Genomic DNA, 17,870 nt, shown 5'->3' with positions numbered 1-17,870 from the left:
ACCAAAATTACGTAATAAATATAGTTTCTTAACACAAAAGTTAGAGTTGGCTGCACGTTAAGTCGATTCTCTCTCTATTTTAGAGAGAGATAATTTTCTCTCCATCCCTTCTTAACAATTTCAAATCATTCAGAAGGGGGAGAGATTTAATCGACTTTTTTGTATGTAATATACTTTCGATCTTTGATCGATTTTGATTTTCGCTAGGCGACCTTGTATTTTCGTTTAGACGATTTTGTACTGTTTTCAAACCAATTTCGAGTTCGTGCTTCATGTTTCTCTTTGTACCCGAGTTGGTTTGAATAAATAAAACTCCGACCTTGTGTTGATCGGAAGTTAAAGTCAGAGTTTCTTCTCCTTCTGTTTCGATTAATGTCTATGCCGTTGGACCTAGAGAGCCGATTCTCTTCTTTGTTAGAAAGCTTGGTTTTTGATTTTGAGTTGGTATCAATCTTTGCTTCATGTTTAGGCAAAGTATCCATGGGAATCAAGAACTGAGATTTGGATATGCTTTGGAGAATTTGATACAGAATTCAGAAGAGTTGGAGCTGCCCTATAGGGTAGTGTTCTGACAAAATTCTGTTATTGATTCTACTGGAGCTTTCTCTGAACTCATCTCTAACGATTAGAGAAGAAGACTTTTGGTTCCTCAGAGTTTGAAGGAAGAAGAACATACAAGCTTGTTCAAGCGAATCGGAGGCAGAGACTGAAGGTTTGTCCGGCGAGGTTTCCGGCACCGCTTCTCGTTCCTCGATTCTGAAGTAACGAAGCCACGTTGACGAGCACGTGTCCATCATGGAAGGATCGTGATCTTTAGTTGTTGGGTTTCGTTTTGGGCATAATAATGTTAATTGTATGGGCTTGAATTAGCTTGTAAAACTTGCCCATTGGGCTAATATAAATGCAATGGTTGACAAAAAAAAAAAAAAATATAGTTTCTTAACAAAACTTGCCCACCAAACAAGTACAAAACGATAATTTTAATTTTAAACAAGTAATAAAACCACAACTTTTTTTTGTCAATAAAACCAAGACTTTGTGATCCAAGTAAACAAAAAAGGAAGAAACACCAAAAATAATTTATCAAATATCTCGCGAGGTCAATTCCGCCTACGACGGAACTTCAATGACCTCAAACATTTTGCCTTACATGGAACTTCACTCAAAACACACAACATTTTACTGTTGCTTGCACTCAGGAGGCCTCTCCCCTTGTTGTCCATCGTTGATCTGAGGCCTGCCTCCTTTCTGCAATTTGATTTTTATAAGAACATATTAATCTCTCACATTACTGCAAACATTTGCAATACCAGATTTAGTCTAAGCTTCACATATGCATTATGATGATTCTAGAAAACTTTATTTCTTTACAAACCTACCTACTTATAGTGCAACTTTAGTCAGATAAGTGTTTTAAGTTTCTATGATTCACATATTCATGTAACAATGAGCTTTGACCGGTTGTTTCATCTATCACTAATCCTACATGAGACGGGTTGTTCTATGATTCATTGGTGTCGGATTGAGGGACAGAAACTAGCTTTTGACTAAGACAATTACTAAAATGAGGAGGAAACTGGTTGTGTACCTTGTGTAGGATTGACGGCTGCATAAACATTTTAACCAATTTTTAAAGTTAGTAAAGAAAAAAAAGGTACTGCTTACTTGGATAAAAAGGAGGAATAAAATACCTTCTTTTTGGTCTTGCTTACTTCTTCTTCCTCATCTTCATCATCGTCATCTTCTTCATCCTCATCTTCGTCCTCATCATCTTCTTCATCCTCATCTTCGTCCTCATCAATATCATCTTCATCGTCATTGTCTATGTCAAACTCCTCTCCTTCAATAGCCTCACCAGTAAACCATGAGACAGCATGAGGTATAATCTTCTCCCGGATTGTAGAACTGCACGACTCAAGGGATACTCGAATCAGATATTTAAAAATGTATAACTTTACAATAAAGTGCTCACTAGAGCTTCCACATATATAGACGCAAATGGACAGACAGACAGAGATTATGTTAAGAAGAAAACGAACCCAATGTCATAATCTTGTTCCATCAGATTCTGAAGTTCCTCAGCCTGCATCAGGGACATAAAATAGTTAATACAAAGTTTAGTTAAACACAGTCAAAGTACGGTATGTTTCAACACCAAATGATAACGTACTCTGTCTTCGTCGATGTCTTCATCATCATCAGGAACTTGGGGAGGGCTGAAGAAGTTGAAGAAGCTTTCACAATCTTCAGTTTTGGTGATTGGCTTGGCATTCTTCGCACCTTTCTTAGGCTTCTTCTTAAGAATCTTCTGAGTTAAGCATTTTCCAGGATACCAATCAATCTCTGTCCTGAGAGAAAGAACACAAAAAAAAAGAACAATGTTGGAGATAGGTCAGCAAGAAGATTCTACAGCGCCTTACAAGAACTATTCTATGCAACCATCCAAGAAAGTATGAACACTTACCCAATAGCCTTCTCAAGCAGAGGCTCATCTTCATCAATCATGTGATACGCCTTTGTTAATAGGGTGTTTTTGAAGTAAGGGTTCTGGTCGAAGAAAAACTCAAGCTTGAATCCCTTTGGTTCCTCAATCTTGCACCACTTAATATCTTTAAGATACATGAGGGCTCCTTCATCACGCTCCGTGATCTGATATCAAAAGGATATTAAAACACTGGTAATTTTCCATGGTTATGACTGGAGTAACTCCAAATAAACAAACTGTAGGTTCAACACTAACCTCCTCAGATATAACATCATTGTTTTTCAAGGCGGTCAGCCAGAAACTAGGGACTCCCTTCTCTGCAATCCAACAAAGAGAAATAAGCAAAGCCGTTTATTTCAAGCAATGATACGAATTACAAAGGTAAAGAGAGAAAGAAAGAATACCTTCAGCAGTTTTCTCCTCTCCCTGGTCCATCTTAACATCCTCTTGAGCTCCTTCAACTTCGATAGCTCCATTCACAATCTCATAACGCTGCAGGTATCAATCAAGTTTCAAGAAAAAAAATTGAAAACAGATAAAGCCAAGAGAGCTCAGCTACAAATAAAGAAAATAAAGTAAACATATGCAAGTCTCCAATAACTTTCATCCGTTAAGAGTAGTCAGTAGTAACTTTGAAATATTTTGTTCTTCTCAGTCGCAAGCAATTACCTTGGTATACAAAGGCTGGTATAACTTTTGATACTTGGCTTCAAGTGCAGCTCTCTCCTCGCGGAACTTAGCCTCAATTTCATCATGTTTGCCCTGAAAAAGAAATGATTCTCAGATAATCAAAAAGATTCCAATACCATTTTCAGAAGATACCTTAATAAATCTACACCTATCCAATTAAACAATATCTTAAACATTTGAGATTCATCCGCAAGGAAAGGAAGACATCCAACCTGAATCTCCCTCAAGACCTCAACGCGCCTTCTGATCTTAGGAGTCAGATTCTCGAGCACATCAGAGTGCTGTCCAGCCAGATTCTGCAGCTTGTTCTGTGAATCAACAACAACATTTACCAATCACAACAGAATCTCCAGCAGAAAAACTCAAAATCTGCACACAATGTCACTGAAACTGACCTTAAGAGCGTTGACAAGGCCTGCGCGATCCTCATCCTTAAGAGCTGTTAACAGACGAAGAGCTAGGGGTTAGAAATCTCAACCTGAGGGAAACTTTGACCACGAAGAAACAAACAAAGAGACGGATTAGATAAATTACCGGCGGTGAGATCGCCGACGTTGAAGCTGTCCTTATCGTTGCTCATTTTGGGAGTTGTGGAGAGGTTGAGGTGAGGAGGAAGAAGAGGTGAGGGTTTCTGGGTGGCGACTAAACACACAAGACGTGCCTTCCTTTATTATACCTAATAACTGCCGTTTTTTTTTTAATTTCGCTCGCTGGCATTTTTCTTTTCTTTTTTTTTATAACTTTTTTTTAATTAGGTTTTTTGCCCGCACATGAAGACATAATCTTCGAATATTTAATAATTTATATTTTTTATTAATCTAAATCTAAAATCAACATAAGAATTTATTATTTATGTTTTCAAATATTTAAATCAAACATCAAAGTATTTATATATGTCAAATATTTTTCATCAAAATATATACTTATTAATTATATTGTGTTAAAAATTTTAAAACACTCATATCTTAGAAATATTTTAGAAACTGTTTTTATATAACCTTTTTTGCTTGACTGATATTTAATTTTAATTTTTTTGTTCTTAATTTTATAACCTTTACAGTAAAAATATTTTTTTCAGATTGCAACACAATATATATATATATATAAGAACTATCTTATTTTATGATCAATTGTTTAATATATAATATAACATATAAATTTAAAATTACTAAAATGAAATTAGTTTTAAATTATATATAAGATTCAATAAAAGTATTTTTAAAATTAATAAATTAGTGATTAAACTAAAAACTAGTAATAAATCAATGATTTTGTTAAAACATAATAAAAACATGACAAATAAGTAAAACTATCTAAAATTATGGAGAACATGACAAATCAGTAAATTCACTTCTGAAAAAATAGTATAGATTGTTACCTTTACTAAAAACATATCCATCGAATATATGTATTGGATTATTCAAAGTTTCTCGAATTAAAATCTTTTATAAATTATAGTAATATTTGATTAAAACATCATCGAAAAGTAATGGAAATAAGAAATTTTGGCATGATGTTTGAAAGATTTTTTAATTCAATATCATTACTTGATTTTGACCTATGTTTTAAAAGCGTGGGATTTGTTCTTATGTAAGATCCAAAGTTATAAAAAAATTGTTATTTCCAAATAAATCTGTAACCTAGCTAAATGAATAATTGAGATAATTTCAGTGACTCTAAAACTTGAGAAAATATATATACATATTATGAAATTGTGAAATTTAATTTTCAAATACATTTCAACAAAAGTGGTAGGAAATTCAATACCCTTATTAATCCCAATGCAAAATGCGTGCCGGTTCCGCAAAAGGCTGCTAAACACATCGTCGTTATTCCCAAACATAGGGAATTTTATAAAGGAAATCAAGCCAAGATTAACTAGGAATGTGCATTACAGAGAAGTAACATACTGAACTTAGATAAGGTACAACGACAAAGGCTAACGCGACTAATTCATGGATTCTTCATGTCTGCTTCCTTAGTCAAATGAATCATGGACTTTTGTCTTCTTCCTTAGGCTTGTTGTCGCTAATCGCTGGTGTTTTCTCTGCATCCACATAGCGACCTGTCATTGGATCTACAGGGCGAGTGTCTCTTTCTCCACCTTTACGCCCCATAGCCACCATTGGAGGAGGAGGAAGTAAACCGGATCTGAAAAGGAGACGTTGAACCGGGTCTGATGCCTGAGCACCAACAGATAACCAGTATCTGTACATAGGAAAAAAAAAAAAAAACATGTCCATTAATCAAAAGTTACATGCATCTTTTGTTGAAATTACACATTCATAAACAAACGTCATAAATATTTATTTGAAACGATTGCAAAAGAGCATGACAAGATTGCAGAGCTACATATAGCCTACATGACCTTATTATCAAATGCAAAAGAGGTTGAATATGAATGGTAAGTGTTTATCCGAATGAAGAATCAATAGATTATTCATCTTAAAGAAATACGAAGCAATGGCAAAGAACTCAGAGAAGAAGTTCCATAGAAAGACTCAAAACTAAAGGAGGAGTTTCATTTGTCATGCACCAAGGCAGTTCCACAAAGTCTAAATCACTTTTTAAACTAGTACTAATTGATTGGATTTCAATGAGGCACATCCTTGCTTCAACTAACAGTAAAGTAGTATGGCAAGAAGGAAAACTAAAATGCAATTATACTCAAATTCAGACTGCTCCCACAAAATTTTTCAGTTCCATTTACATTTCACGGTCTAAGTAATCAATCATCAAGAGGTTGGAGAAGGGAAGATTACTTGATACGGTCAAACTTGAGACCCATTCTCTTACCACCGTCCTGCCCTGCACACAAACCAATCAATTGTGTCAAAACCACAGAGATCGTGTAAGAACCAAGGTAAGAGAGCAATGGAATGGAATGGAATGAACTCACTCCAAGCAAGCACTGACCAGGGAGAGGATTGAAGTAACCCAAGACCTCGATGTGCTTCCCGTCTCTAGGGGATCTGCTATCAGCTGCCATTACCCGGAAAAATGGTCGATTTTTGCATCCTAGCCTCGATAACCTGAGCCGTACAACCATGTTTCTCTCTTCCAAAAATGATCCAATGAGAGAGAGAGACTGTGATTCGAAACTTTTTACGATCGATCGATAGGGTTTTTTTTCTCTACGGAGTTGGGTCCTTAAACGGCGTCGTTTGAATGACTCAAGAGATAATTAGAAAAAAAAGATTGATGCTTGGAGATGTTTTGGACGGAATTGACTTGCAAGATGCATCTTTTCCGATGAGTTTGAGCTTATAGTCAATGAAAGTGAAGACTTCGTTCCAGAAAAAATTGTGTGAGTCCCTTTGAGGAACTGGATCTGAATAACTACAATGGTATGGCGAAACCAAACAAGCAAGTGATCTCCTTCACAGTGACGCTGACAAGTCTGGTTTTGCTAGGTTCAGTGGAAGGTAGTGATAAGGTTTCTGAGTTTATTGGCCAAATTTTTTGAAGGTGTAAGTTGTGGAGTCTTGGAGACTAGTAATAAAAGAGATGCAACTCTGTAACTAGTAGTCAGACTCTGATTCTTCAGAGTTCAGATGGTTCAAGACGATGATGTCAAAGAAGGACACATATTTGATAATATGCTTGTAGGAGATATAGATAATTTGCTAGTCGATACAAGGGACTGCTAAGAGTCTACTTATCCTAGTCTTTTTCCTGGACTAAAGGAGAATGATCAAACTTCGGAAAAGGTATCCACAATAAACAAAAAGATCGAATGCTATGTTGCTGATCAATCTCCTGTATGTCGTTTTCAAAATCTGACTTGTGTTTTCTGCAGATGGCTTCTCGAACTTGCCTAAAGAACAAGTCTGCGCCTTCTAAGGAAGCAAAGGCTAGAAAGAAGGTAACATATCATATGCAATTTTTTTTTTTTGTATGGGATAAGATGTTTGCTTATTGATAAGCTATTTTTCATGCTCGGAAGAAAAGAGCTCAATAGCGTATATCACTGGGGCGTGAAGAAGCTTAAACCTGTAGCTCGGAAACCAAAACCTACAAAATTTTGTCGATACTATCTCAAGGGACCGTGTCATGAGGTATGCTCAAGGGCTCTGGAGTCTACAAGATTCTCTGGGATCTATCTTTTCTTGTGTTGATGTAATAATTTTAACCATGTATTGCAGGGAGGAGACACATGTAAATTTTCACACGATGCAACTCCGGAAACCAAATCTTTGGTATGGTTTACTGTTTTAATACATATACTACTCTTCTCAACTTTATATAACATCAATCATTTAGGCAAAAGCTAATTCGTATATTGTTTTCTTGCTTGTATCTATTCATAATACTGTGTCTCTTTTTGTTTCAGCCTTGCTGCCACTTTGCAAAACGCACAGAACTATTCATAATCAAGCAAAACGCACAGAACTCTGGTAATTCAGAGCTTGAAGCAGTCACAACAGAGAATCTCTGTTCCTTTGGTGCCTCCAAAAGGGATCAGTTTCTTATCATATGAACTGGAAGAACCAGCAAGTAGTAGAAACGACAAGACAACGCCTAACTCACACATTCAGAGTTCTTTAAACTCTGCCATGAAACTTGCTGCAGAATTGGAATCCGCTAAAGTTGAAAGACGAACATGTGATCATGCAGAAGCTGTAAATAAGGGAGACGTTACAGTTAATACGAGTGTAACCAGAAACTCAGCGAACATATCTTCCAAGATTCTCGAGTTATTCTTTATTTAAAGGTTTCATTTCTTGTGAGAATAGATAAATCCACCGGGTTGTAAATATATATTGCATTAATCTTAATATGAGTCACCAAATGATAAACGGGATTAGTGTTAATGTAATATCATTTTCTTGTAAACAAAAGAAAAGTAAAAACAAAAAAATCTTATGTAATCTCATTTAAAAGTAAACAAAAGAAAAGTAAAGATCTTATGGAACATTTTTATCAACAGTAAAAAAAGAACTATAGTCGATAAGTGAATACTTTTTTGGCTTTTACAGTTAATATGATCAAACCAGAAAGTAGGAGAATAAAGTTTTCCAGCATGTAAATTTCCTTTTTGGTGAATGTGTTGGAAATATATTAATTTGTTTTTACTTTACTAACATAAAAGAAGAGACCATACACAATCTGACATGATTGATTGACCATTTATAATTTTTTACATTTTAAGAGTTTTGATGATTCTAAAAATAAATAAATTTGAATGTCACTTTACATTTTAAGAGTATAAATTTGAACTTTATAATATCCATACAACTTGCCATGTGTAACACTAGTCCCTGGGCAGACACATGTCCTTGTGTGGAAACTCGGCTAGGAAAGCATAATGTTATTGCTCGTGTGTACGTGGACTTACTTGATAAAGTTGAATATATATGTGTATATATATATATATGTGTCTGTTATCTTATAATCAGTGAAAAAAGTTATTTAAATTTGGATATGAAGTTAGCATTAGTTTTGAGTAATAATTCAGGAATTTAAGGTATAAATTACTAACAAGAATCGATAATACTAGAATGAAAAACCTGATATTGATACTCCGAGAATATATGTAAATACAGGAACAAAAATGACAATCTTCTGAGCTGGTGGTAGTTACAACCTGTCTCTTTCTTTCTGAAACATCTTTTCTTGGAAAAAGATAATCTCTGTTGTCTGTTGAATTTTACCCCAGAAAAAGATATATCTGTTGTGCATTAAAAGATCGTATCAAATAGGACATGTACACAATAAATTAAATGATCACATGTAACTTTCTTTTTGGTCGAAGAGCACATAAAACAAGTTGAAAGACGCACATGTGATCATGCAAAAGCTGTAAATAAGGGCGACGTTATAGTTAATACGAGTGTAATTAGAAACTCAGGGAACATTTCTTCTAAGATTCTCGAGTTCTTGTCCACCTTTAGCCATTGCAGAGATTGATTCTCTGTTTAAATGTTTCATTTCTTGTGAGAATAGATAATTCCACGGGATGGCAAATGTGAGTGTAAATATATAGCATTAATCTAATATGAATTACCAAATGATAAACGGGATTACTGTTAATGTGCTTTCGTTTTCTTGTAAACAAAAGAAAAGTGAAAGAAAAGATCTTCGATATGTTGACAGTTTTATTCTTTGACTTGAAAAATACTATGATTCAAATAGAAAAGTAAAAAAAAAAGAACTTTCTTTGATCAACAGTAAAAAAGACCTTTAGTAGATTTTTTTTTTGTTCAAAAGACCTTTAGTAGATAAGTGAATACTTCTCCGGCTTTTAAAGTTATTATGATCAAATTTTTGAAAGTAGGAGCATAAAGTTTTCTAGCATGTAAATTTCCTTTTTGGTGAATGCTTTGGAACTATAGTTTGTTTTTACTTTAATAACATAAACGAAGGACGTCAAAAAAAAAAGAAGAGATTATACATAATAGTGTTCCAAAAAAAAAAAAGATCATACATAATCTGACATGATTGATTGACCAATTATAACTTTTTTACATTTTAAGAGTTTTGTTAATGATATTAAAAATGAATAAATTTTGAATGTCACTGTTTAGAACTTTATATTATCCATACAACATGCCATGTGTTACACTCGTCCCTGGCAGACACATGTCTGTGTGGAGACTCGGCTAGGAAAGCATTATAATGTTATTGCTCGTGTAGATGGGACTTACTTGATAAAGTTGAATATATATATATATATATATGTATCTATATATATTTGTGTTCTGTTATCTTATAATCCAATGTTTCTTAGCAATGAAAAAAGTTATCTAACTTTGGATATGTATGTAGTTAGCATTAGTTTTGACTTTTTGAGTAATAACTCAAGAATTTAAGGTACTAAACAACTAACAAGAATCGATAATACTAGTATGAAAAACCTGACATTGATAGTCCAAGAATAATAGTATGTAAATATAGGGATAAAGATGACAATCTTTTGAACTGGTGGGTAGTTACAACCTGTCTCTTTCTTTCTGAAACATCTTTTATTGGAAAAAGATATCTCTGTTGAATTTTACCCCAGAAAATAACTTTGTTGTGCTCTATAAGATCGTATCAAATAAAACATGTACAAGAAACTTTTTTTGGATCGAAGTGAATATATTTGTAATTGGATAATTACAAGAAACTAGATGGTTTAAGCCGTTTCGTTGCTTAATTTAGGGGAAAATATGAGGTTTTCTTATGTTGAGTTAGGGTATAAAAGATATCTTCTGAAGAGTCGTAGCAAAAGTATATAATCTTCTGAAGAGAGCCAATAATATCTTGGTCTCGGTCTTTTAAAATGACATCATTCATTCTTGGAACCGACAAAAAAGCATATCCTTCAATGCAGATCATCATGGTTTTTTTCACACGTTAGATGCAAATCAAACTTTATGATTGTATTCATAAGAAAACAACAAAAGGAAAACGCTGTATGAACATCTATATGATTCTTTCTTTAACCTACTTAGTAATCTTTTGGTAAAACTCTTTGTGTCTTTTACCAAAAAAAAGAAAACTCTTTGTGTATATAAAACAAAATATCTATATATACATCGATTAAATAGTTTAAATTTCGACAAATCAATTAAGTAGCAAATCCGAAAGATACTCAGTATATTACTAAAATACCCCAAAATATACTGATTTTGGCCAAGTCTATATATACATGTTGATGGGTTTCAGTAAATCATGACCTATAACATCATTCCAATTAGACATTTTATCTTTTAGGCACGGTGCGTTCTACTTTCTATGAGTTTTCAAATTATCACGTTGTTTGATAAACTAGTATTATATATTTTTAAAAATCACACACACAAATCATGTGCGATTAATAAACCATAGAAATATACCCACCATGCAATAAAACTGATTCAAGAATTCAAGTAACAAAAGTCGACGATAAAATGATCAGACATCGATATGATGCTCCTCATGAGTGCATGCTTATATAAATGGTGACAATATACATTCTATGGTGTACCTATGTGGATAAAATTGTCCTTCTCTTCTATACAAATCATTTTATTGGACAAAAGGTTTTTTTCTAACACAGTAGTTCCTGTACCCTAAACAACATGAATGGGACCATGCACATACTAAGTTAAATGATCACATAAACTATTCATCAACAGTTTGTGATGTTATTCGATATTGAATACTATTAACAAAAATAAATGGTTTGAGCCGTTTAGAGCATCTCCAATGTATTATTCCAAATTTTACTCTAAAATGGTGTAACTCCAAAATGGAGTTGGGTTTTACTCTAATGTATTACTCCATTTTTTTACTTCAAACAAAATATTTATTTTTTCATTTAGTTAATAATTGTTAGTAGTACCTTCAACTTATAAAAATTTAACAATAAACCCAACTATTTTATGTTTACAAAATTTCCATAGTAATATATTCTATTTAAATTCAATATTTATCATTAAATTACAACTAGATATTATCTTCCAATTTCAATCCGTGCATATTTTATCATATGGAATTTTTCTAATTCAAAAATATTTATATGCATTAAAAGAACAAAAATAAAAAACAAAGTTTTGTTTTGTAATTTGAATTATGTATTGGATCTTATTGTTTGTGCATATATCAAGTTCAACAAGTACAAATGTTATCAATCAAAATTTTGACCCACAGATTAAAAAACTCATCTGTTCCGTTTGAATAATACTTCACCAATTTTGGTAGTTCCAAAAACAATTTACCGAATTAATTATTAAATTACTTATTTATATTATATTATATTTTTTATATCATTTATTCTTAGTTTTGACTTTTATGAGTTTATGCATATTTTATGTAAACTATAAAGTAATCTTTTGCGGAGTATTATATTTTTTCATGTTATTATATTATTTTAAGTATGAAATAAAAACATTAAAGATTAAAAGGACTATTTCATAAATATAAAAAGTTCAACTCCAAAATGGAGTAGTGAGTAAGATTACTTTATAAATGGAGTAACCCTAGTCATTACTCCATTTTGGAGTTGAATATAGAGTGGAGTTGGAGAAGATTTTACTCCATAATTGAGAGTTAAAAATGGAGTAGGGTTGAAGATGTGATTAGTAGTGTGTTTAGCCATTATATGAGCTCCTCACTCCTCAGTTTTATGAGACATATATATGCTATATATGTTTATGAACTTGTTTAGCAATTAGAGACTTTTATTATATGAAAGACCGGTATTTATACTGATAGAATTCAAGGGATATACGCTTTTGTTTGGCTTTTTAAAATATTATGATCAAATTAGAAAGTAGGAACATAAAGTTTCCTTACTGGTGAATTTCTTGTTTTGTGAATCTTTGGAAACATTATTTATTTTGTAATTAGCACACATAATCTGACGTGATTGATTGGGTTATAACTTCTCAAGAACCGATTTAAGATTTTGAATACATATTTACTTTTTTGGTCAAACGAATATATATTACTATATATAACTTTATATATTAACGTTTTATTGACAGTCATTGGTTACATACGCTTGTCTCTGGGCAGGCTCGTGTCAGTAAAGCATTCTTTGCTCTGCCCATGGGCCATGGTAATACAGCATATGTATTTAAAAAGTAAGTGTGTTATTTAAAAAGTAAGTGTGTTATAATCCAAAATGTCTAAGTAATGAAGATACTAGATGATTTTAGTTAAAATTGAAAACGTAACTAGTATTTTGAGCAATAATTCAGGAATTAGGTTGACAAAAAAATCAGGAATTAAGGTAACAAGAATCGATAATATACATAAAGAAAAATCAGGCATTGATAGTTTAATATCCCTGTCAGAGTATACTTATTTATGTATATGGTCCCATATGGGGATCAAGATTACCTTTTGAGGTGGCAGCTGCAGTTATAATTTGTCTCTCGCTTTTTTATTTATTTTTTGTTCAAATATTTGTCTCTCTTTTAGAAACGTCTTTTATTGGAAACTAATATCACTATATATTGTGCCCTAAACAACATCGTATCCACAACGGAACCATGCATGTACTACTGATAGATTAAATGATGTTATGAAACTATTTATCAATACAGTATAACCTCTTTAAATTAATACTCTATAAATTAATATACACTAAAAATTTCTATAAAATAATATAATTTTCTAGTTCCAAATTGAGTTTTTTGTTTAATTATTATATTAATAAATTAATATATCTATAAATTAATAATAAAAAAAATAGTTTTAGTGCGCAACATTATTAATTTAAAAAGATTTCAATGTAGTTTATAATAATATTTATTGTATTATCAATATTATATAATAATAATGTATAATAATTAATTGAACATTAATAAGAAAATAAATGGCTTAAGCTGCTGTTTAAGTTGAGAATGAGAAGAGGTTTTATATTGATATGAATTATGATTATAGGGGGCACAAAGAAATTATCTGAAGATGGCAAGTAAACAAGCATTTTCCTAAATGTAGATTGTAGGAAAGTTTTTACTACATTTACAAGTGAACAAAAGGAAAACTTGATGATCATATTCTGGATTATTTCTGTACTCTAGTTTGATTGTATTTTGTTTTGGGGGAACTATTTTTGTACGTCAACTTTAAACAAACTTTTTTTTTTTTGCTAAGAATATGAATTTCATTACTAGAATGGGCAGGTTGTGTAATACAAAGGTTAAAGCTTACAGGAGAGCACCATGGCAAAAAGAGAAAAAACATGGTGTAAACCTGAACTAGATTAGCAAAATGCAACAGATGATAAAACAGAGGTCTAGGCGAAGGCAAGCCAGCGCCTAAGGAGCCCACCGAAAGCCTTTATCTTCCGTCGAGCAAGAATGGAATCTTTGATCAGCCTGTCAAGTTGCTTGAACAGAGCCGCTGGTGATGATGACATGTTGTTGTGGAGACGGCTATTGCGCTCATACCAGAGGATGTAGATTGTTGCTTGGGCCGCAAGACGACGCAAGGTAGATGAGTGGGTGGGGTGTTGAGAACCCAGCCAGGAAGTGAAAGCTGTCCAAGTGTGGAAGGTGAAGGTTCTGTATCCTAGCCGCCTTGTGATCAGAGACCATAGATGCCTACTAACTTCACATCTTAAACAAACTTTTGATATATTTTTTTTTAGGTTCTACAAATCTGTAAGTAATAAGCATATCCAAATTTACATATAATCGGACAGATACCCATTAAATTATTGAAATACCCCAAAAACTATCATTTGATTAGTGTCAGCAAAATTGTGGACTATCATATAATTTCGATAATCATTTTATCTTTAGTCACCGTAGTACTTTCGTAGATAAGTAATGCGTTTTATTTTCTGTGAACTTTCAAATCAGCATGTTATCGGATGGACGAGCATGATGTATTTTTAAATCACACACATAAGTCATGTGCGAGTTTAAAAAAAAAAAAAAAGTCATGTGCGATAAATGAACCACAATATACAGATACAGTACTACGCATATAAATTGACTCTGGAGTTTAAAGTAACAAAAACGACAATACCAAATGATAAACATTGATATGGTATTCCATATGAGAGAATACCTACATTTTTACTTAACAAAAAAAAAAAAGAATACCTACATTTTATGCATATGGTGACAATACACATGTATATGGCTGCACGATATGTGGATAATATGTCCTTTTCTTTTCGAAACTATTTTACTGGAAATAATATTTTAACTCATTAATCCTTGTGCCCTAAATAACATCGTATCACATGGGACCATCCATGCACATAATAAATTAAAAGATCACATGACAATTTATAACGTTATTTTATGTTGAAGGGTTAAATTTTGAGTACTAATTAAAATTTAAATGGTTAAAATATTCAACAGAAATATAAATAGGAAAGTCTATAACATGGATGACAGAATTTTTTTGGTCTAATGGATGACAGAATTAATCATAAATGTATGAATGTTGCAGCTAGTGATTATATGTTTGATGCATTCAAATATAAAAACATGAGAACACCTAATTAATAATATTAGTTCTATCATTTTACAACTTTTTGAGTTTTTAATCTCACTAAATTAAATAGTAGTAGCATACGTATATGGGTCATTAAAAATAAATATTAAAAGTATTTATTCCGTATTCTTTAGAGTAATTAAGATCATAATATAGGACTATGTAAAAAAACTACATTTATTGAACAAAAAACAATCTTTTTCTTCTTGTATGATGGATGACCAACAGTACACAGATAAATATATATGATACAGTGCAGTGTCACATACTCTGTGTCTCTCTCATCTATTAACCAGGAGAGAAGATCCCTATTTTCTTTCTCATCTTTCTCAGAAACCCAGTATTCTCTAGCGAAAATCCTTATTTTGATTTCTGATCTTTCTAAGAAAACCATCGCCTACTCTACTCAAGTAAGTATTTCTTTTGTCCTTTTTTTCCTTTTCTAAGAACACCGGTGTCATCTCCACTTCAATAAATGTATTTATGTTCGTTCCTTTATTTTCTTGGATTCTCACAAAGTGGTTTTCTTCTCTTTTGAAGAACTCAAAGTTCATGTTTAAATTTATTTTGGGAAAACCCACTGATGCTTTGTTTGATTTATGTTCGTCATCTCTTTTCCTGGTTTATCACAGAGAAAACTGATTTGATTTAGTTTTCTTTTCTTTTTTTTGAACTCAACGTTAATGTTTAAAGGTTTTTGAGAAAACCGCTTATGTTTTGTTACATTTATTTTCTTCGTTTCTTTTCTTAGATTTTTCTCACCGAAAAAATGATTTTGTTTTCTCCTCTTTTGAACTCAGTGTTCATATTTAAAGGTTCTAATATTATTATTATTTTTGTTTTAATTAGGTCATGGAAGGGGATAGTCAACAGTATGGTGGAAGCAAAGACAAAAAATCAAAAGGAGGGAAAAAGAAATCCAAAGTGGAAAATGTTACTGCAAATACCGTGGTAAATCTCTAACACTGTTTTAAACAATCATTTTCTGGAATTATGTATTCTTATTAACATAAGATTTTATTTTTATTAAGCGCTTGACAAGCTGTGATCCACACTATCCACCTGTAAGTGATTATTTTCGTTTAATTATATTTCTATCTTTTCAATTTTTATTAAACTCCCCTATTGTTATGCTGTTTTTTTTATCAACCCCTAATGTTATGCTGTTATTTATCAAAATATATATGTTTTTAGGATGTTAGAGGTGCTAAATACTACTCAAGAGATTGGAGTAAAACTGAAGGTGCTGTTTATAAGGAGGTTACTAACCAAGGAAACAAGGGTATATATCTTTTATCTCATACTTAAAATACGCAATGTCCGTATGTATAATTATAATAAAGTAAGTGAATCATATACACCCCAAATGTTTTAATATTTTTATACAGAAACATGTTGGGTTCACAGCACCAACAAATCTCTAGAAGCAAGAGTGAAAATCCTGTTTGGCTTGGATATTTCACTTTCGGATAAACACCTTTTTGACAGCATCGAAAAAAAGAAGGCCCAAGGAGCTGTCAAGAACTTTAAGGAAATAAGAAGCTTTTTGAAAAATGAAGGTGTAATTCGGAAAGAAGATTGTGAATGCGCAAAGAGGACAAACAAAAAGGATCCATGCGCTAGAAAGATAATGGTAAGATGATTTATATATCTTAACAATTAAGTTTTTTGTATTTAACTGTTTTTTTTTTGCTAGAGAAAAGAAGTACCTGTTTTGAAGATTGAGGATCTGGTGTCAATTACAGAGGTCAACGAAGAAGAGTTGATCAAATTAGTGGATACTGGTCCTGTAATAGTGAGTTTACAAGCTACAGATGAGTTAAGATCTCATATTGGAGAAGTAAGTTATGTATTGTTTAATCAATTGTTCAATTGATATGTTAAACATTAATATTAATTATGTTTGCGTGTGTGTAAATTTTAGGGGATTTACTATGGACCGAAAACGTCTAAGAAACCTAGAGGTGATCACGTGGTTTTACTGGTGGGCTACAACAGCTTAAATGGTAATCATTATTGGATAATACAAAATTCATGGGGCACTACTTGGGGAGATGGAGGATTCGCGAAGATAAGTAGGGCTTGTAGCCGTGTTGGCTGCCAAAACCAAAGTCTGTTTTCTGAAATTGTTTATCCTTTGGTAAGTATGTTTCTAAAACAAGTGATTCGATATTCCATTATTATCCTTGAATATTTTCCTAACTGGTCTGAGGTTTGTAACAGGTGTCTACAGTTGATGGTTTCAAGTGATGTATCTGGTGTGCAGACACAACAACAACTACTATGGTATTAATTATTAGACCAAACCTCTTTTCTCTGAACGTTATCAGTCGGTTTAAAATTATGTTTACTTTTGGTATCTGAGGAACTATGATTTCCATATGGTGTAAGATACGCAACAACTTTAGTATCATATAATAAACTTATTTTGACTCTTTTATTCTATTTAAGGATCGTACGGTATTATTAGTTCAAAAATTGGTTACAACTCTTGGGCTTTTTAGGTTTTAGCAAAATTGAATATGGTTTCACTTTAAAACGTAAATGGAACATAGTAAATGTCTAATATGTATAGTGGAGATATGATTTTTGATACATGAAATTCCCAAGTGGGAGCAATCGAAAATTCACATAATTTTTTATTTTTTTTTGATAAGTATGTGAATTTTCATTAATCAAAATAACACAAGGAGATACAAGGTTTTGATGAATCAAATCCTAGATATCTAAGAGGCTAATCAAAGCTTTGATGCTGTAGAGAGCCACAAAA

At 32.4% G+C, this 17,870-nt stretch overlaps 2 protein-coding genes and 2 long non-coding RNA genes across 4 annotated transcripts; 1 reads left to right on the top strand and 3 right to left on the bottom strand.

Moving 5' to 3' along the window:
• Positions 1 to 930: 930 nt before the first annotated feature.
• On the bottom strand, positions 931 to 3,933 carry LOC103845128 (nucleosome assembly protein 1;3). The gene is made up of 12 exons (XM_009121960.3): positions 3,710 to 3,933; positions 3,571 to 3,614; positions 3,388 to 3,483; positions 3,155 to 3,247; positions 2,890 to 2,977; positions 2,741 to 2,802; positions 2,465 to 2,649; positions 2,171 to 2,348; positions 2,040 to 2,083; positions 1,692 to 1,905; positions 1,589 to 1,606; positions 931 to 1,248 (listed from the first exon to the last, which is right to left on the bottom strand). The coding sequence occupies exons 1-12, from the start codon at positions 3,753 to 3,755 to the stop codon at positions 1,180 to 1,182; spliced, it is 1,137 nt and encodes a 378-aa protein (XP_009120208.1). The 5' UTR covers positions 3,756 to 3,933; the 3' UTR covers positions 931 to 1,179.
• Positions 3,934 to 4,912: 979 nt separating this feature from the next.
• Positions 4,913 to 6,933, bottom strand: LOC103845127 (30S ribosomal protein S16-2, chloroplastic/mitochondrial). Its single transcript, XM_009121959.3, has 5 exons — positions 6,899 to 6,933; positions 6,625 to 6,635; positions 6,092 to 6,238; positions 5,938 to 5,983; positions 4,913 to 5,383 (listed from the first exon to the last, which is right to left on the bottom strand). Coding segments are annotated over exons 2-5 (411 nt in total). The 5' UTR covers positions 6,626 to 6,635; positions 6,899 to 6,933; the 3' UTR covers positions 4,913 to 5,166.
• Positions 6,890 to 14,533, top strand: LOC103845126. Its single transcript, XR_628461.2, has 4 exons — positions 6,890 to 7,040; positions 7,122 to 7,233; positions 7,321 to 7,374; positions 7,509 to 14,533. It is a non-coding gene; the product is annotated as an uncharacterized LOC103845126 (long non-coding RNA).
• Positions 11,918 to 17,253, bottom strand: LOC117128909. Its single transcript, XR_004452323.1, has 2 exons — positions 14,701 to 17,253; positions 11,918 to 14,665 (listed from the first exon to the last, which is right to left on the bottom strand). It is a non-coding gene; the product is annotated as an uncharacterized LOC117128909 (long non-coding RNA).
• Between the last annotated feature and the right edge of the window lie 617 nt (positions 17,254 to 17,870).

This window comes from Brassica rapa, chromosome A10, assembly GCF_000309985.2.
Source record: "Brassica rapa cultivar Chiifu-401-42 chromosome A10, CAAS_Brap_v3.01, whole genome shotgun sequence".
In the NCBI taxonomy this organism is placed as follows: Eukaryota; Viridiplantae; Streptophyta; class Magnoliopsida; order Brassicales; family Brassicaceae; genus Brassica; species Brassica rapa.
The sequence above is the reverse complement of the archived record's forward strand: the minus strand, read 5'-3'. Positions and strand labels throughout refer to the sequence as shown.